This window comes from Lissotriton helveticus, chromosome 5_1 (genome assembly GCF_964261635.1).
Source record: "Lissotriton helveticus chromosome 5_1, aLisHel1.1, whole genome shotgun sequence".
NCBI lineage: Eukaryota > Metazoa > Chordata > Amphibia > Caudata > Salamandridae > Lissotriton > Lissotriton helveticus.
The window spans coordinates 1942883757-1942905475 of NC_136065.1; the positions used below are offsets into that span (position 1 = coordinate 1942883757).

The 21719-nt window shown below is 43.7% G+C and overlaps 1 protein-coding gene across 2 annotated transcripts in view; it reads left to right on the forward strand.

The window, feature by feature from the left end:
• Positions 1-21719, forward strand: part of OSBPL7 (oxysterol binding protein like 7) — a 281900-nt gene that overhangs the window by 164859 nt on the left and 95322 nt on the right. For both annotated transcript variants that reach the window (XM_078645591.1, XM_078645590.1), the window contains one exon: positions 2177-2240. In XM_078645591.1, coding sequence (XP_078501717.1) covers positions 2177-2240 — 64 coding nt within the window. The remainder of the gene's footprint in view (positions 1-2176; positions 2241-21719) is intronic.

Sequence of the window (21719 nt, forward strand, 5' to 3'; positions counted from 1 at the left end):
GCTTCCTTAGGTAAATGACAATCTTGCCAATATGCAGCAACTAGATTATCTACAGTAAATTCTAAGTTATGAAGCGGGTTTTAAACATAATGTAATGGCTCTCAGCTGTCAATGACGGTGACGTTCCAAAGACTAAGCTGTAAAGGAAAGAGGTTGTCAGTGATCTTAAGCTTTAGACAGATCTCCGGCAAGGTTTGTGGTCCATAGGCCAATTGGATGCAGTAAGTTGCTTCAAGAAGTTCAGGGGCCAATATGCCTGACCTTGTAAAATGTGTAAATAGTATACATCTATGAGTGTGTATATGTATTATGTGGATCGCTTGTTTTATTGCCTCAACACCTTAATTTTGAAGACCGCGCCATCGTCACTTTCATTGTTGTTGGTACATGTCAAGGAGAATATAATCGAACCTTTATGAAATGCAAAGGCCTCTGTAGTGCTCTAGATGCGTGACATATCTGCAGATTTAAGTAGCAACAGGCCTGCATATGTAACACAGACCTGTAATTAAATGAGACCCTTGGAACCATTGTGCTGGTTCTCCCCATTATGCCTCTGGTATCACATCATGCTGCCAGTCGCTTCCCAGAGCCATATCGGTCCTAATTGGGCTGACACTGGTCTTTGATCGGACCTAAACGCCAGTCTCCGATCCAGAGACCAGTTTGGCTATATCTCAGCCTATATCTTGCTATGAGATCATTAAGGCACAGCCAGTTGGATTGAAATGTTCTCTGAGAGTGCCTGCACTAGTACTTCAGCATCGAGAGGCAGTGTTTCGGCCAGACTCAGATGTACAGAAAATTCATAATGACCCACATGGTCAACTGCTTATGGTTGAAACTAAGGCTACTCTTCTAAAATCATCTTGTAACGTGGCCTTCACCTTAAGGGCCTTTGATGCCCTTCAATGAAACCCTGATACACACACTGGCTGACTTCCAGCAGTGTTAAGTATTCAGAGAAGAGTGCTGTCCTGTTGTTGGGCATCAAAGACCTGTTCTGGGTGAGCCAACTTTTGTGACTCAACGCCCTTCACCAGGGAGCATAGCCAGCAAAGTGAATCCAAATGTCTTTCCTTCTGCTCCTCCTGATAGAGAATCTAAATGATGGACTTGGTAATATAGGGTGGTCTCTGTCTGTCTGCCTGCTGGGCGTTAAACTCTTTGAAAGTAGTCTGCCTGCTAGGCATATGCACCCACACTCTCTGGGTCATATGGAGCGAGATCCTGCCTGCCCTCCCTGAGGGGTTTAAAAATACTTTTGCTCAGACTATTAACGGAATGCAGCAAAGTACATCTTGCGGTCTGGACACCACAGACTGTGTAGATCGCGCAATGGAAACTAGCTAAGTTATTCGTCATCATGCTTGGATGCTTGTCACTAGTTTATCAAGTGACCCACGGCCATCCCTCGTAGACAGGAGCCCAAAGAGGATGATGGGCAATAGCCGTTTTTGGATCTTTGGTTCCTGAGTGGTTCCCTTCGAAAGGTCAAATTCAAGATGCTTACCTTAGCCCAGGTCGTCTTTGTTCCAAATAAAATAAACTAAAGCTGAAAGCAGGTGCTGATTACTGACTGAGGAGAGCTGGAACTGACCAACAAAGGAAGAGCAAGTACTGGGAAATGAGTGACTAATACCTGAAGAGAACATGTCAGGCCAGTGGTTGAAAAGATTTTGTATCCCCAGTGAAGGTGAGGTATTTTGACTGAGGTTGCCCTTCCTCTACCTGTGTCAGTCTTCTCTGAACACTGTTAACACTGCTATAAGTCATAGATAATTTGCTGACATAAGGCAAAACTTTGCTGCTCTTTGGCAAGATGCTGAGGCAGACGGTGACCTATTCCAAAACATGTCAGTGGCTACCACCCATGCCATACATGATTGTGTGGTCAGACACATCTTTCATTGATGGAGAAAGTCACCCTGGTCACGTTACGGGTCCCTCTGTTCCTCATGCTGGCCTCCCTGCCAGTCGGTGTGTCTATCACTGGTCTCCCTTCACTTCACTCCTGTTGCTTTTCTCCCCTTCCCCCCAAATAGCTGTTCCTACTGTCACTGGTTTGCTCCCTGATATTGATGCCTTTCTCCTCTGGATGTTAGAAATCACCTTGCTTTTGTAGCACAACTAGTATTTGCAGTAGCATCTGCTAACCTTTGTTTCCTTCTTGCAGGTCTCGCATCATCCTGCAGTGTCTGCCTGCCATGCTGAATCTGACAACTATGTCTTCTGGCAAGGTAAGGTTCTTCTGAAGCAATGGCAGTGTCGCACACTATCACAAGCTATGCGAGACCCACGTGTCAGAGCAGGGCGCTCTTGACTTCTTTTCCTCACAGTGATCGTCTTCTCTGGACCTCGGAGATACTGAATTTCTCTTCCAGCAAGTTGTGAACTCTGAGCACAAGAGAGATCATACTACTTGTTTTGTGAATTTTACGTATTCACATTTATTTCATAAAGAACAGTGGTTATAGAAATGCAAGATTTCAATCTAAATTTTGCATTGTCATAGCAGAATCACATTGCATAGAACGAATAAACAAGCATAAACCATACAAATCAGCCCTCAAATTTGAAAATAGCTCTACATTAACAACTCCATGCAAGAGTAACCACGCTCAAGCACTTATTTTGGGCGCCCGTACTGGTCGATCTCATATTGCCATAGACACCCAGACCCATCAACCACACACCCCATGGACCATAATTGGCAGCAGTGCAAAACCATTTCAGAAGCCATCTGACCCTCAAGTACCAGCAGCCTACACTTGGGTTGTAGGGCTTTCAGATGACCGATCTTTCATAACCCCATATGCAATTTTTATGTGCAAAAAAGAACCATCTTACTCTTATGCTAGAATCTTTCTCAAGGCCTATAAAGGAGATGCATGTACACCATAACAGTATTGTACACCATAGAATACATCCTATGGAAAAGGCTGATGACTGCAGTGCCCTAGGTTCAAAGCTATACACTTTATGCTTCCATATCCATCAAGAGGACCCATGAGAGTTAATGTTAGATAGACAACTGATGGACTTGTGGCGAATAAAAAATCCTAAAAAGCAGGCGGCCACACACACAACAGCGGCTTTTAACAGCTGGTCTAGAATAGATTACTGGATTGGATCGCAGGAAGTGTTACGATGGATGGAGGAGATAGAACACCTCCCACGGACACTATCCGACCATAACCCGGTGCTGCTCACGCTTAATCTGCCTAATTATATACCCCCTCCGTTCAGCTGGCGATTTAATGGGAAAGCCCTACAGGACGAATGTTATAGGGACACATTCAGTAAAGCAATAACGGAATATTTTGAAATTAATAAAGCCACAACGAAAGATGATGGAATACTGTGGGAGGCTTTCAAAGCCACAATCAGAGGGGTCTGTAGTAGCACAAGTGCGGGCATATTAAAAGACCTGAGGCAGCAGTTGGTGAAAAAAGAAACTGAAATTAGGAACATAGAATTGGAATACACTGAGACGCAAGATCCAACCATCCTGGGTAAAATTAGGATAGGAATATCAAAAACTAGCAGAAGCAGAACTAACATACATACACAAACGACAGGTAGCGTGAAGTTATGGAGAAGCGGGGAGACCAGGTGCGACGCTAGCAGCTAAAATATGTGGGCAGAAACCACCACAAGTGGTAGAGGCGGTAAAGGACAAGCATGGGGAGCGGAGATATGACACAACAGGTATATTGGAAGCATTCCGACATACATTTGGTAAAATATACGAAGCAGGCAAGACCGCTACAGCGGCCGAAATAGATAAATACTGTGATACGATAGCGCTGGCATGGTTATCGGATACACAGAGACAATACCTGTCCCACCCGGTGACAGTAGAAGAGGTGACTGAGATAATAAAGACACTACCAAATGGCAAAGCGCCCGGTCCGGACGGATTCACTGGAGAATTTTATAAGGCGTTTGTGGATCTTCTGGCCCCACACATAGTGGCTATGCTGGGTGATGCGCATGAGAAGGATGTACTACCGGCCTCCTTGACAGAAGCCATGATTATAGCACTATTGAAGCCTGACAAGGACCCAGAGACATGTAACTCTTACCGGCCACTATCTCTAATTAACGTAGACTCCAAAATACTGTCTAAAATATTAGCAACAAGACTGCAAGTTTTAATGACGAGACTGATCCTCCCTGACCAAGCAGGGTTTATACCCACCAGATCAACATCCCACAACACAAGAACCCTGTTTGCTTTAGCACACTACTTATCCCCAGGAACGAAGGCATCAGTGGTACTATTAGATGCAGCAAAGGCGTTTGACACCATTGCCTGGACATATCTGAACGCAATATTGCGGAGAATGGGTTTCCCACCAATGTTCCTGCAGTGGATAGCACTCCTCTATACTAAACCTACAGCAAGAATTAGAATCAACAAATATGTCTCAGAACCAATAAGAATAGGGAGGGGCACGCGGCAGGGGTGCCCACTATCGCCCCTGTTGTTTGCCATAGCCATAGAACCGCTAGCATGTAAAATAAAACAGGAATATAAACACTCGGCACTCCAATTCCCCCAAAGACCACTTCACATCTCACTATATGCCGATGATGTGTTACTAAACGTAAAAGACCCAAAAGACAATTTGAATCCGCTGCTAAGGGAATTCGTTAAATTTGGTTATCACTCTGGACTAAACATAAACTGGGCGAAATCCACGATTATACCCCTCACTGACAGCACTCTTCCCTTCCACCTAGACTACCCTCTAGACTGGCAAACCGACCCAGTGCGGTATCTAGGGGTCTGGTTCCACAGAGACCCTGAGGAAGTGATTCGCACAAATTATGGCAGAGTACTGGATGGACTGGCAAAGAAAATAGATCGATGGATACAATTGCCATTGTCTATGGCAGACAGAATAGCCATAGTAAAAATGGTGCTGCTGCCAAAGCTGCTTTATCTCTTCAATAATATTCCGATAAAACCACCAAAACCAGTGTTTCAGGAGATAAGATCGATCACATTGAAATTGGTTTGGGCGGGTAAAACAGCCAGAATAAACCTCCACACACTAACATTACCATATGCCAAAGGAAGATTTAAAGTCCCTGATTTCCTACTATATTACATATGTGCGCAAGCACAATATGCACATTACTGGTTTCACCCTACTCCATACATCACACATGTAGCAGTGGAAGAAGGTGATGCCCTCCCTATACCACTAAATGCAGTTCTATCGCACACACGACCAGCATTACATAAAAAAGATATAAATACAGTAGATGCTACATCGGCAGCGTGGCAGGTAATAGCGGGAAAAGTGGGTAAACAGCCGATATACACACCAGAATTGCCACTTCATTATCACTCCGCCCTTTCGGTTACACAAGAAAGAGTGGGTATGGACTTACTTAAACAAGTGGGACTGGACACAATAGGGGATTTGTATCAGGAGGGGACAGTAAAGACATTAAAAGACCTGGAATATATACAAAATCAATCATTGTTATTTAAATTTACGTACTATAGGCTACAGCGTGCATTGAAAACACACTACCACACCTACCCTGCTGAGCCAGAAACCCTGAAGACACTGCAATTGCTCATCACATCAGCTAACCCCAAACATCTGGTTTCTAGGCTGTACACTTCATTGCAGGCTGAAATAGGAGACACAGCAACCACAGCGATTCAAAAATGGGACATATGCTTGGAGACACCTCTATCGGAGGAAGAATGGTGTGCGGCCGGCACGATCACGGGTATATTACCACCAAATGGGAACCTAAAACTTATACATTTTAGATACTTGCATCAGACATACCACACGCCCCAAAGGCTACACAAATATGGGCTACGTGAAGACTCGAGATGCCAAAGGTGCGGGATGGATGATGTAGATTTTGTACACATGGCATGGTATTGTGGGGAGGTAGCTCGGTTTTGGCTGGAGGTGACAAAGATGCTGAGCAAGATGGTGGGGATTGAGATCCACTGTACTATGCGGACATGTCTCCTAAATATAATACAGAATGTTAAAGCAAGAAAACGTAAATTTTGTGTACTAGCACTACTACTAGCTAAACGAATTATAGCGATATGTTGGGGGGTAAGAAAACACCACGAACAAAGCAATGGGTAAGCGATATGATATATTGTAAGGATAATCTCAAGTTATATGAAGAAGAGTTGCCACTACGAACAAGACCTAAGGACTACTGGCACTATTTAGTGGACTATCTATCAGGAGAAGAAGAACAGTCGGAGTAAGAACTGTTGTAAATTGTGTTGGACGAGGCGTGATATGTCTGCAATGCAATGTCCTAGTGGATATGGAGTGTTGTAATGCAGTTCAGTTGTATGTGGCATGACTGCCAAATGTTGGACATTATATGTCCTATGTTATTTCTCATGAAATACCAATAAATAAAAATATTTTAAAAAAGAGGACCCATGAGAGTTTCCGCCTTAACTCCACCCAAGTACCTGCAATGAAGAAACTGCTTGTCGGTTGCACAGCAGCTGGAAGGGTGGTTTAATGAATAGCTACTTAGAGCATGACCTCATTACAGACGGGCTTCCCTGTCCAAGGCATGGGCATTCCACAATGCTCCTCATTTTGGAAGGCTTCCTCTGTGTAGGCTCTGGCTCCAATGAAACTGTCAGCCCCAGAGAAGTAAAAAAAGAACACATTTCTGGTCCATAACACTAAACACTGTTTAAAGAAGTGCAAGATTAAAATCCAAAGTTAATGTTCTTTAGGCATTATTTCAACGCTTGAAGAAATTGGACATGGACAGGCACAGACTCAAACAATGCATTCTGTGTATTTGTAAACACATCTGAAAGTGCTCAAACCAGCCTCATAAACTTGTGGGGGGACTCTGCTGCACTCTCATATAAAACTGTAGATTACTCATTCCCCCTGAACCAACCGCCCAGTCCTTGTGAACTGTAAAGGATGGCTGCGAGAAACCACTGCTGCACAAGATCCTAGCCCCTCTGGAATCAAACACCCATGGCCATACCTGGGGAAAAAACGGCTGAAAATTATTTAGCTGTCAGATTCATGTATTTAATATTCATGTCGATGATCCGAAAGTCAACAATATTATCTTGTCGCAGTTGCTCCCTGGCCTAGCTAGGTTTCATCCTACACACATGTTTTATTGTGAATGTTATCTAATGTTGCATCGATCAGTGTCCTGATCTTATAGATGATCTCTGACCATGTGCCAGAGAAATTGATCTGTTGTGAAAAAAATTACGAGGTTTGAAAACCACAAATGTGGGAGGCAGTGATCACAAGATATTTTCAGAGGTAGCGCAGGGGACATAGAACTGCTCTGAGCTAGATGGAAGTTTTATTGTGTGCCCTAGCTGCACTGTTTAAATTGTGACCCTGGCAGAGTTTTGTAGAGTCAACCATTTAGTGGAGCACTCATTGGGTTCTCCTCACAACTGAGGTGCAGACCCCTTTGTTAGGAAAAAGGTCTTTTTGCACCCAAGTTTCTTTTCTTCCACAGGCCTTGAGGCAGTCTGTTAGAATTTTTATGTTACAGAAGTGATAGTGGTCTGGCGGTTGTGGTAATGATCTTCCCCGTAGATGGGCAGTAATGTCTTCCTGGGTCTGTCAATTCTCTTCTTTCGGTCTGGGTCTCTTCCCAAAAAGTAGACCTCTTCATGTTCTTTAACTCTGTGATCAATGGGACAAAGGCAGTAAATTCATTGGAGAGCAGCCAGTAATTCATAACCTTCCTAAATATGGAATGGTTTGGCTGGCCTCGGAATCGGAGTAGAGGGAATTCTAGAGTTTGGTTGCCTGGCCAGACTTAGACCTACTGCCACATTAGTGCTCTTGAAAAAAATAAATAGAGAACACATTATTATTTTAAAACACTAAACGTTGGTAGGTGGCTAGAAATTCTGGTGAAAAAGATGGGCAACACTATATAGTGCTTTATGAATTAGATATAGAGATTTAAATCTTGATGTTTTTTTTTTTGCGATTTAGAGCTAAAGATGCTAAAGGTGCAAGATAAATCTTACTGAGAGTGGTGTCCTATCTCTCTTGGGAGTGCATATGAGGCATCTCTTTGACTACTGCTTCTGGATGGGATTGTGTTTCTTTTGGACTAATTGAATATACTGTCTCTTGAACATGTGTTGCTAGCTTTGTTTACTAATGGTGAGTTTAGCGTTATCAGATCCCATTCGGAGGGTTTGACAGGGCAGACCAGGGCTACTGGGCCTCAGTCATTGGAGTCTGGGGTCCATCCTGCTATGCCTACACACGGTGGGCCAAGTGCCAGCCTTTCTGTATTTGACTCTCCAGGTATTGAGGTTAAGCATTGACAGGCTACTCAGATAGAACGCGTGTGGGGCACAAGTTTAGAACCCAACAATCAATCAACAAACAGAAATGTCATTGTCCAGCCCAGTACTTTTTATTCTCACAACAGTTCTAAGTACAGTATGTGTGGCTGTGATCCTGGTCCTCTCCCTTGAGGCTTTACCCACTGATTCCCAGCTGTGCCATCTCTCACCTAGGTGAACCTTTATAAACTTGTCTTCTTAGTAATTATCTCAGGTGCAGATTCTGGCGCCTGAGAATTCATATGCTCAATCAGTCCATGCCTATTGCGCGTTCTTACTCCTGGCGGTGTAGTGGGTTGGAAGTCAGTCTCTGAGACTCACGTCAAAGCACTAATTTGGTGGCTTACTGAAGCCCACCTCACCACCCCCCCATATGGGAGGCTTGCTGTATTTGGAGACAGTACTCTGAAGCAGCTGTGGATGCCGGACATATCATGTCTCTCCTGATGGGGCTACCCAAGTTCCGTTCATCATTGATTGGTGACACTGATTGATTAGTGATTCTGGGCAGGTTTGGGCCTGGCTGCTGCAGCCCTGTCTAGCTGGTGAGGTGGTTCCTGCTCTGCTTGGACTACTGGCTGACACTGAAGTAGGTATGGGCACCCACCAGGTTGATACAATCACCAGGGCAGATTCATTGCCATTCGGGCTGACTCGTTCACAAAGGCATTTGCAACCCCAGTAGGCCCAACGCAGTGACCACAGCAGTTGTAGCAACACTATCATCAAGGCAATTCCAGCTCCCACCGGGACAGGATGACACAATCACCATGAAATTTGCAGCCCATACCAGTCTGACACAAGCACTATGGCACTTGCACCCCTGACTGCTCTGACTGTTACCACTCCAGTTGTGTTTCTAACCATACCAGCACAGTTACCATGGCAGTTACACCTCTGATCTCACTGACGCAATCACTACGTCAGTTGCAGCCCCATCTGGGCCAATACAATCCCCAGGTTATAGCTCCTGGTTTTGCTCTCGGTCCATGCTCTTTGTATGGGTTTTTCTCCATCCAGGGACACATTGGTCATTTTCTTTTGGACATTCTCTCCTCCTGTAGGGCTAGACAGACTCCTTCCCTCTCTCAGCAGGAAAGCACGCTTCTAAAGCACTAGGCAGACCCTCAGCTCCTCCAGCAAAAAGTGTGCTCTTCAGCTGAAGCCCCTTTATCTCTCAGATACACCAGCAGTTCTTCGAGTGCCCTGTGGGACACGCCTTTCCTTGCTCATGAAGGACTTGGAATTGAAATAAAGTGATGTGGTTTGGATCGCACTTCTATACACATTTTCTAGATGGGATATGAATCCATTGTCACAGTCTTCACAACTAATTTGGACTGGTTCTCTTTTCAAGTGTCCATCTCAAAATGCTCTCCAGACACTTATGGAGAGTGATGCTTCTCTCAGCAGGTATCCCTGGTCCTGGCTCCAAACTGGAAGACCCGCAACATGGGCACATTGAATTGTGAGGTTTCTGCTTCTGGCTGTCACCAACCTCCCTGAAGCAGTAATTCAGGACGAACAAAAGGGCAGCCCTGATAAGAAATTTCCTTACCTTCACATCAGAAAATTGAGTCCCACCCCCACGCTCCAAATGGCAGTGCTCTGGAAGAATTAATGAGCTGCTCCTTGCTAATAAAAGTCTTCATGGAATTTCTAAAGTTAGCTGTGTCTCCATCCTCCTCACTTCAGAATCTGGATCTCTACCATCCCGCCAGTGGAATGCACACAATGCACTTCTGCTATCTTGGGAAGATGCCCTCATTCTCCAACTTATACATGTTAAATCAGGGCATCCTAAATGGATCCCACTGGCTTTAGTGCTCAAACTCACACATACCGTCATATTGCTGCACCTTTTCTACATGCATTCTACACTTGGAAGTGTAAGCGCAATCAACATACACACAGTGTCAGGGCACCTGTGAGCAAGTGGGTTATTGGTTGCGAAGAACGTGAGTTCTTAGCAAGTAATAAGTCTGCAACCTTCTGTTTTCTGGGAACCAATGTTGTACCACTTGCCTTTCTCAGGATAACAAAGCAGAATAGTCCAAGGTCTACTTGGGGGAGGTGATGTGGGATTGAACCCCAGTTTGCTGGTACGCAACAAAAAACACCCCATAAATCTTTGTCCAGCCAATGCTTTTTTGTTTATAAAAACAAAAGGAAAAGTACTTTATTAGTCACCTAGTACTAAATACTACTCATTAATTTGGAAATAGCTATGGTGACACCCTCTAAATAATTCACACTTCTAGTGAGTCCTGAACCCTAAGACTTTAGTACCTTCCATGTATGCTAGTCACAATGTAAGGGTGTGACTTTCTCAAAAAGCAGAACTACAGGCTTTTTCAGAGTTTGTTTTATTGAACTTATATTGCGCACAGCTACCCGCAATGGGTTTCCCGGCGCCATATTTACAAAAATACTGAAATAGACCATACAAAACATATGCAAAACCATTAAAATCACTATGGAGGTTACTGTCTTGCAATAACCTTCATTAACCCAGATAGCATTTCATTGTCAGTTTCAATAGCGTTATCATTTCAAGATGATACCTGCAAGAGTCTTTACTTGTAACATGCTGGCACGACAACTTTATGATTAACCAAGAGAGGACCTGCACTTCAGAACAGTAGTGCAAAAAAAAAAAAAAACAAGCTACTGAAGTACTTGAAAACAACTCAAAGGTCTCCATATAACCCCCTGGGGTGCTTAGGGGAACCTTGTGGGGAACGTCTTCTGGGGAGTTGGGGGGGAGGGGGGGTTTGCTTCCCTTCTGACACCCCCTCCCCACAATACTGGACAAAACGTTGTTGGTACCCCTGCCATCTTTGTCCCCAAAAGCAATTGCTTGAGTACTTGAGAAGATTCTAGTGTTCTCCTTTCTATTGAGGCAGTGGAAATTTTATTATCTGCCTCATGCTGCCCTTTCTTTTTGGTTTTAGTGCTAAGCAGGATTGCACCACACTTTCTGCTTGCCGGGGTGCCCCTGCCCCCCAGAGGCACCTGGTATCTTTGCTTTTCTGGAGCCACATCTGTAGCCCACTCCTCCGTGGCCCAGCCAGCTCCCCTCATTTCCCATCCACGTTTGAGCGGGTGGGGTGGGGCTGGTGCTGTGCTCTACGCTGCACCCAGACACTGGCACACGAAACGGGGGAGGTACACCACATGACTATGAGAGCACAACGTCGCTCCTTCCTCATTCTGGGGAGATGGCCTCCCTCTGGACAGTCTTTCTTGCATCGGTTCCTGGGTAAAAAGCTTTTCTAATGGGAAGAGGACACGCCCCTCCTCAAGATGAATTGTACCCATACCAAGTTGTATTTTTTTGGCAATACCAGTGGACCCCTACTTGCTTAGTTTCCTGCCTGACACTTTGGGGGATCAAGCTTCTACTGTTTTCTCTGGCACCATGGGGCCAATTTTCATAATTTGCCAGTGTTTTACTCCTGGTGGCTAGGTGTAGCCACCATTGTAATTTCTTTAGGCCTCCAAATATAATTTTTTTCAGTGGAGCTTGATTTTCACTGCTCCAGATGCTGGACTTGTCCAGTCTTCACCCATGGGAGTCTTCAGCAACCCCCCTGCTAGCTGCTAGCAGAAACCCTCCCTGCGGACACCTCACACGTTCCATGGCTTTGGCAGTCTTGCAGGGCAGCTGTGTGCTCGCAGCAGAGACCGTTTACCCTCCTGATGGAGGTCACCCATCTGCAGGACCATTTCATTGAAGATCCAGGGGCATCTTTCAGGTTACCCCCCCCACCCCCCCCAAGCATGTTCATTCCTCTACTGCCCCTCAGAAGGGATAAGGGGCCAGCGCTTCTGGCCCTCGATAAACACTTCTAGTCCTCGGGTGTCAGCTGCAGTCCAAAAATCCTTAAGGCCATCCTTGTAGTGGAGTCAGATGGCCTCACATCCAGTTGAAGCATTCCTCCAGCGTTGTCGCTCCCAGGTCAAGAAAGCTCTTGATAGAGATCGGGGGTCACCTGACCAATAATTCCTCCATATAGTTTTCGGGCCCATAAATTTCAATTCACCATATACATTAATCAGGCGCCCTCACAAATCTACCATCAGCAACCCTGATTCCTTCCTTTTATTTTAGTGTACCCGACTTACCAATCCACCGTTACGGGTACCTATGACCACAATGGATCAGGGAGCTAGCTGTGAGGAAAAGTAGACAAAATACAAAACCCAACTTAAAATACCTTTGATATTCATAAAATGACCACGGACAACTGAGAAGTTTTAAAGGTTTTATCTAGAAATCAGTTTCTGTGAGTATTAGGCTTACAGTTAAAAGGCAATCGATAATCATGATAACAAAAAGAACATAACCATACAAGAAAAGTGTAAGGGCAATCATTTAAGTTGTAAATAGTGCGACAAGGAACACACTAAGTAGACTTAAAACTGAAACTCAAGAATGGACATTTATAAATGAGCAAGCTTATTGCATGTACTAGAACTTATACTATTGGACGTACTTCATGAAGAATGAGAGGAAATTAGGAATCCTATACATCTATCAAAAGGGTGAAAGGTGGAACACGCTATAATTCTAATATTATTATTTCAAGAATAGAATTCAGGAGAAAATATAAACCACATCTAAATTCATAAACAGTATGGAGAGAATTGTGCTCTAAAAGGTAAGGTAACATAGGAACATGCTATGAAAAATTCAATTGGTCATTCATATAGTAGATTGCGGAAAGCATGGAAATTATAACATGTGCAAAGGTATGTCTTTATTGAAGCAAAGACAGAAAATAGAAAGGTGCAGTATAGAGTTCTCAGCCCTATCTATATATTTACCTAGAATGGTGTGAAAACCAACCCTGGCCACGGATCAGTCAACGACAGGAAATACCCCAAGGAATAGCAGTCATCAATGGGACAGCAGGTGCAGAATGGACACCCCAGGACAGGACAGGAAAACCAGATAAGGATCAGGACAGGACCACCAAGGCACGACCAGCACCCGCAGTTCGGAAGCAACGCCTGCGCTCCACCCTCTCTGCAGCTATCAGTCAAAACCCCGATTGGGTTAGCGAACTCCCCAGCAAAGTGCTCCGCCAGCACTTAAGGTTTAGTAAAACCTTCAAAAGTCTATGGTCAATTTCGGACAGAGTGCTCCGCAGCGCTCTGTAAATTCAGTCACCTATTGAGTGCGTTGGGTCAGTGACAGGTCAGCTATTCAGACAAGTCGGACAATTTCTCTAGCTGAACCTAGGCTAGTTATACTGTTTTCGGGTCAGTGTACCACCCCCAAATGTTGCAAAGTGTCAGAATCCCCAATTTCGATTGGTCCCAAAGTAGGCTAGGTTAACACACCAATCAGAACAGACTACTGTAAGCCTAAATTATCATGTTAAGGAACCGCCTAGTGAATTTTGGGTTCCCATGACCTATTCTACAGAATACAATAGCAGAGTATACATTTGTTGCAAGTGTAGTACAAATTCTGTTTCTCCGGCTGGGTGAAGGTGCATCTTCCCAGGCACATCTTGGCAGGGACCTTCAGTTGGCACCTTGTCAATGCCACCAGCCGCATACTGGACATGCGCAACAGGGACCTTCAAGATGGTTCTCGGCTCATTCAGACCCCCCAGTTATCACGGTACATGAAAAGTAAGCGAAAACAAATTAAAACATAGAAATAAATGCATGTATTACATATCATAATCTTGTACTTAGGGTTTACCATTATAAAAATATACTATGCAGTTATATATTAGTGCAATACACAATAACACGAGAGCATCTGCACAAGCTTCACCACATTATTACACAAGCAGCCATCTTGTGGCTATTACGCATGCGCACCCTTTCCCTCCAGAATTACAACTATGTCACGTCACGTGAGTGTGACTAACGCATGCGCAGAAGCAATATTCTAAACGACGACCATTTTAAAGACACAGATTAATCGTATTAGTAAAACACATAGGCAAGCATCACTAAGATACACGCGCATTCAAAAGTGAAGGAAAATTAGTACAACATACAAATTGGATTACCGGGTTATAACAGATTCGAGGTTCATGACTCAAGCAAGTCGCGAAATATGCGAAACCTTGCTTTATCAATCCCCTCTTTGATGATATTTACTATCATCACAAAATAAAAAATGGAACCAGATGCCAACTTCCTCACACTTTATGCATCTCAATCTCTTCCAACAAGCGATTCAATTTCTCTTTCACATCTTTGCTAGGGTGAGAATTTTTCACCTTTTTGTAAATCTGATTATTCATTTCTTCCAATTCAAGCTCATCCACACTCCGTTTCACACCCCTTCTATCCACCGTGTATTTCTTTGTGTGTTTGCGACATTTGCAACAGACGAATATGAGGAAAATGATGAGACCTATCACTCCAATTGGCATCAGTACCTTAAACAATAAACTTCTACCTAAATTAGCAAACCAATGACCTACATTGGAGAGACCATCGACAAGTCTCTTCCAGGCACTGTCAACCTCCAGTGGTTTGAGTTCCTTTTCCAAATTAGTAATGTTTTTCACATTTTTTAATCTTTACACTTTTGTCCGGTATGTAAGTGCAACAATGTTGCTCCTTCAGCATCCGGCAGACTCCGCCCTCTTTTGCTAATAAGGTGTCCAGCGCAAGTCTGTTCTGCAAAACCATTGATCTGATCGCAACCATTTCGGTATTGACCAGCAGGAATCCATGAGCTGTGTCAGTAGACAATACATCCACTATTGTGGACAATTTGCAAATTCTGTGTGTGTTCAGAACCACTCCCACTCCAGGTATCAGTGCAATGAAAATACTACCCATTATTTCACCTACGCTTTCTCTTTTACTACGCATTAAGCCATTAGTGTTTTCATTGCTTCCAGCAATTTCCTTCACATGGTATATTTTCGGGAAAACAATGCCAAAGTAGCAGCTTCCATACCAGTGATCCGGCAATTTGAAATAAGCCTTGTTTCCACATATATAATAAATTCCGGGAAACACAGGTTCTGACCCATTTTTGAAACCCCAACCTCCAATTACCTTGTAATTGTGTTCACATTGACTGGAACCAATGAAAATGTTATTATAATAACTAGTCTTCTCACGATGAAGACAAAGTTTCCCTTTCCTTTCGAAATCCAGCAACAAAGCAGGACCACTCCTACCATTTGAGGTGCCTTCCATGTTTTCAGCCCATTTAGGAGTTTTCTGTCTCTTGTCATTTGCCTTTCTTTGGAAACCCTCCCTTCTTTTCTCTGCCATGTTTTAAAAAAAAATTTCTTGTTCATGTAATGAACAGGTCAAGTTATCTCTGTGTGCCTCATTCAAGTCTATGGTACCTATAGTCCGAAAGTATTCTCCCATATAACGTGTAACGTCACTTTTGGTATGTACAGGATTCAGATTTCCACGTATAGGAAGTTCAGAAAATATCACGTCTGAATTAGAATAGTAATACTGTAATGGTCCTCTTTTGTAAAATAAACTAGCTAAAATGCTACAGGAAATTCCATAAGTCAAAGGTAGGTGATGATAAGTCACGCCTTCAGCTACAGAAGTAGGTAGCTTCATGCAGACATAGCAGTCTTCTATTTCCATAGTTTCTACATAGTGCACTAAAAGATTAGCGAAAACATTTAACTGTGTCTGGTTTCTAACTCCATGATAATGTAGTCCTTCCTCATCTGATGCTTCTAAGTCTCGTTTTGTTTGTCTGAGTGCTTTTTCACGTCTTTCTACACTTCGTGTTGTCAGTTCTTCAGTGTCAGTGGTCACAGTCTGAGTAGGGTCAATATTAGTATTTTTGCTTACCATATAAGGAATGAAAACTGTTAGTCCTATCCAAATTATTATCACTATAACTATGCTACATATACATACTTGGCAGCATATTTTGCAACAACTGCGTCTAGGCCTTCCATTCACGTTTGAATCAGACATTTTCGTTCAGAAGAAGGTTTCTCAACCCCTCTTTGTAACTTTGCACAGTTAGCTTACTCTGCGCACTTCAGGTTAATTCGTCTTCCTCTTCTGTAGATTGATCAGCAATCCGTTCTCCGTCACTTTCGTCAGTTATATCAAGATCCTCAAAATCCTCCAAAATTAAAAATGTCCATTCAGGATCTTGGTATTTTTCGTTCAGTCTTTTTATTCGATCACTCCTTCTTTTGGAGCCTTCTCCAGTTTGTTCTGCAATTCGAGGGCTTTTCCTTCTTTCTGCAAGTTTTTCTTCTACTGTTTTTATTCTCAGTCTCAGTTTCTTAATATATCCTGGTTCAATATTTTTTTTTTTCTTGAGTCTTTTAGTGGGCACTGTGTTTTGGCTTTCTTCTAACGCTCTTTTATTTTCGTTTGTTTGTGGCACTTCTGTTTCTGTCTCTTCCCTTCCTGTCTGACTAGTCCCAGGTCTTATATCTATTTCTTCTGCCTGGTTACTAAGCTGGCCTGGTTCAGGTGAATTTTGATTTTGGCTTTCGAGTGTCTCTGTTTCTGTGTCCTGAACACGTTCTTCTAATTCTATCTGATCCTGTTCAAGCACTTCGATCTCTTGATTTTCTTCTGCTCGAACGTTTACACTAGTTCTAGTCTGTCCATTTTCAATTTCAGGAGTCAGTGGAGGAGTATCGATCACTTGTTCTGTCCCTATCTGACCTCCCTCTTCTTCCTCAGATTTGACGTGAATCTCAATGATCTGAGGGTCTTCGCCTGTGCCTATCTCTTCCTCTCTATTCCACTCTCTATCTTCTTGGGTTCGCTCTCTTGTTCTGATTGGGTCTTCAGTTAGGTTGATTATGGGTATCCAATCATCTTGGCTGGTGCTCTGCTGTTCGTCATCAGCTACTTCAGGACCGGCGTCTGCAGACCCCTCAGCTGGACAACCTTCAGCTCCAGGTTCTTTGTCCGGAACTACTTTCTGTGTATGGCTGGCATGGATCCACTTAGGAACGCCTGCACACTTCACTACTGTCGTGGTCACCAGTATTATCTGGCGCTTTTCTCCCCACCTCGGTGCAAGGCAACTTGAACGAGTATGCTTCTTGATTCTAACCCAGTCACCAGGAACCAACTTGTGAACTGGAGTTGTCGGGTTGGCGACGGCGTCTTCCCCGATCTGGCGAGAGATAGAACGCACTTGCTAACCCAGTTGCTTGCAGTACTCAAGTACCAAATCATCAGTAATGCTTAACAGTTTGTATCCTGGTACCCATGCTTGTCTCATCACTCTTCCCATCAGGATCTCATGGGGGCTTAGGCCTGTTTTTCGGTCTGGAATACTTCTGAGTACCATCAGTACAAGAGGCAAAGCAGTTATCCAGTTCATGCCAGTAGAGTCACACATTTTTGCTAATCTCGATTTCATAGTGCCATTTATTTGCTCTACTACTCCAGAAGCCTCTGGAAGATATGCACAGTGCAGTTTTTGTGTGATTCCAAATGCTTTACAGAGCTGATCGATTACCACATTCTGAAAATGTTTTCCTCTATCTGATTCAATAGTGACTGGAACCCCGAACCTAGGTATTAGTTCTCGTAGTAACACTTTGGCTACGGTTATGGCATCATTCTGTGTGGCAGGGTAAGCTTCCACCCATTTTGAAAACAGGCAGACAATGACAAGGACATACCTTTTTCCCTCACAACGAGGCATGGTAATGAAGTCAATCTGTATTCTCACAAAGGGACCTCCTGATTTTCCAATTTTTCCCAGTTCAACTACTGTTCTTTTACCAGCGTTGAACTGCTGACATGTTAACCACCTCTGGCAGAGTGATTCTGCTACCTTCCTGAACTTCGGATTATACCAGGTCTGCTGGAACACCAGAACCATGGCATCCCTACCAGTGTGTGAATTTCCATGTATCAATCTGGCCATAGTGGCAAGCAGGTGTCTAGGTAACACAGGCATACCATTTGGGCCCACAATGACACCATCCTCTCTTCTTGGTCTACAACCAAGTTTTCTCCACCTTTCTTGCTCTTTCAATGGCGTAGCATGCTGCCAATCTCTCACCTCATCCCAGGTAGGCACTTCTTCAAACACCATAAGTTGGCAGCTGTTTCCAGTCCCTCCCAGTTTGATATTTATGGACATGCGATCTTTAGCACACTGTTTTGCCACTTGATCAGCAAAATCATTTCCCAAAGATACAGCGTCAAGGCCTTTTTTATGGGCAACACATTTGACCACTGCTAATTCTTTTGGTAATTGGATTGGTTCCAGTAAATTTTGTACAACCCTTCCATTCCGAATGGGGTTACCTGATGAAGTCAGGAATTCTCTTTGTAGCCATAATTGGCCAAAGTCATGCACAACCCCATAACAGTACTGACTGTCAGTATACACTGTTATTCTTTTGTCTTTTCCCAATTTGCAAGCTCTTATCAATGCTATCAATTCGGCTACTTGTGCAGACTTTACTCCAAATAAACATGATGCTTCTTTAATGCTGTCTAAAGAGACTACATCATAAGCAGCGCTTAGGCCTACAAGTTCGTGTCTCATACATGAGCCATCCACAAAGAACTCCTCATCATGTACAGGCAAAGGTGTTTCCTTAATGTCTGGGCGGGGTTTAGTTCTGAATTCTGTCAGGTCTATGCAGTCATGCTCGTTCTCTCCATCTTCTACAATCATTGAGTCAGGGAGTAGGGTGGCTGAGTTCAGGATATTACACCGAGTAATAACTACATTTGCAGCACCCACGAGAATCCTCTCATATTTAGTCAGCCTACTAGGGGTGAGATACTGAGTCTTGGTTCGGGTCAGTAAAATTACAACTGCATGTGGAACATACACAGTTACAGGATGTCCCATTACAATGGATTCACTCTGCTCTAAGCTCGTGCAAGTGGCAGCTACCGCTTTCAGACACCCAGGTAATCCAGCAGCCACTGGATCCAAAGTGGCAGAAAAATATGCCACTGGGCGTCTAATCAACCCATGCTCCTGGGTTAAGACTGACAATGCACAATTGTCTTGTGTGTCACAGAATAGGGCAAACTCCTTAGAATAGTCAGGCATTCCTAAAGCAGGGGCTGTACACAGGCAGTCTCGTAATTTAGTGAACGCTGTTAAGCTTTCATCATCCCATTCAACTGGGTCCTTCGCTCCTTTCTTGGTCATATTTATCAAAGGCTTTGCTAGGACTGCGAATTCCACAATCCATTGCCTGCAGTAACCTACAACCCCAAGGAACATTCTGATCTCTTTCTGAGTACGGGGTAACTGCATCTTTTGAATTATTCTGACTCTCTCTGAAGTGACTTTTCTGATGCCTTTTTCTATCTGGTGCCCCAGATATTTCACTGATTTTGAACAGAACTGCAATTTTTCAGGGGCCACTTTATGTCTAGGTGCCTAGGTGATTCAGCAAGGCAATGGTGTCAATCACACAATCTCTATGACTTTTAGACGCCACCAAAAGGTCATCTATATATTGTACCAAAACAGACTTTCCAGGTAAGACTAAGGATTCGAGGCATTTTTTCAGGATCTGATTAAAGATAGAGGGGCTTTCTGTGTACCCTTGGGAGACCCTATTCCAAACGTACATGTGACTATTGAAAGCAAATGAGAAAAGAAATTTGCTATCTGGATGCAATGGGATCGAAAAGAATGCATGACATAGGTCTATCACAGTGAACCACTCAGCATCCCAAGGAATCTGATACAGGATCACTGCGGGGTTCGGGACAATAGGACAGCAAGGAACAACGATCTTGTTTACCTTTCTCAGGTCCTGTACTACTCTGTACTTGCCACTAGGTTTCTTGATTCCAATTATGGGGGAATTACACGGGCTGCTCATCACTTCTTGTATGATGTTTGCTTCTAACAATTTCTGTATTTCAATGGCAACTCCTGCTCTCACTTCGGCACTCATTCTGTAAGGCTTGGTATTGGGGTAAACTGCATTTTCTTTCATGGCTATTTGTATGGGATCTACATTTGCCATTAATCCTACATCCTTTCCAGTAAAGTCCCATACTTCCGATTTCACTGTCTTTTGAAGTTCTTCGGGTAAGTCTTGTACAGTCATTCGTTTAATCTCTGAGTCAGGTCTGATTAACATTAACTTATAGATGCCATCTTCGTCTGGGGTCTGAATTTCGACGCCTTTTGGTGTGCAAAAGATAGTACAGTTCATTTTGCACAACAAATCACGTCCCAGTAAGTTTACTGGACTGGTGTCACAAACGACAAATCTATGCATTTCTTTAAAGTTCCCTATTGTAATCTTCATGGGCTCAGTAACTGGGGTACTAATCAATTGATTAGATACACCTACTACCTGGATTGCTTCTCCCGAGAGGGGTAGGTTTGGAACGTCCGCTGTTCTCACAGTAGAACGGGTAGCACCAGTGTCCAACAAAAAGGGGACATCATTTCCATCAACCTTTCCTTCAATGTATGGCCCTGACTGGTCTACCGGCAAGGAGGCGCCAAGTACACACTCCTCGTCCTCCCCTCTCAGGCCCCGTCAGTACTGGTCGTCACAGAGAAAAGTGTCATTTAACAAATACTGCGAAGTTGCTGCATTTCTGTTCTCATTGCCTCCCCAGATCTCTATGTCATCACCCTGCGGTGATTTTCCCTTAAAATTAGGTTTTGGCGCTCGGGGCACTTGGATTGTTTTTACCTGCTGCTGGGTCTTTCGTGGTTTTTCATTCTGCAAATCAGGGGTTTGGGTATTATCATGCTGTAAATACGGACACTCGTCCCGCCAATGTCCAATTTCCCCACACTGGTGGCAGGGAAATTACTTTTTAGCTTCTTCTCTGCTCATTTTTACTTTGGGCTTTCCCCCACCCCCAGGGCCTTGATTTTGGGTACTCTTACTCCATTTACTTAATTGCTTTTCCTGCTGTTCTGCGAGCTTTACTTGTGCCCACATCACCTTTTCCTTGAGTGCCTTTTTCTTATCTGCCATCTCGTCCTCACAGTATTTTGCATACCGTAGGACCTCGTCTATTTTCTTGGACTGCCAACATATTTTATTATCTTTGATCCACTGACAAATTTGGGTCTTAAACCATTTACAAACCTGTAAATGAAGTGAGTCATATCTTTCATCTCGATGTGATCTATGCCGCTGTATGTTTTAAACACCTGTAACAGTCTTTCATAAAAGGAGTGTACAGTCTCGTCCCTTTCCTGCGTGGTTCTATCTATTTTTGTCCAATCAGTTTCCTTTGCGGGCACTTTTAGCTTCAAATGTTGAATTACTTGATCGTATTTTCTCATCACTTCTTTAGAGGGTTCCCCTGTCCTAGAGTCCCTCGGGTACTCCTCACTAGGCCAAGCTATGGCTATTTTACACTCGGTCCATAAGTCTACCGGAACTAC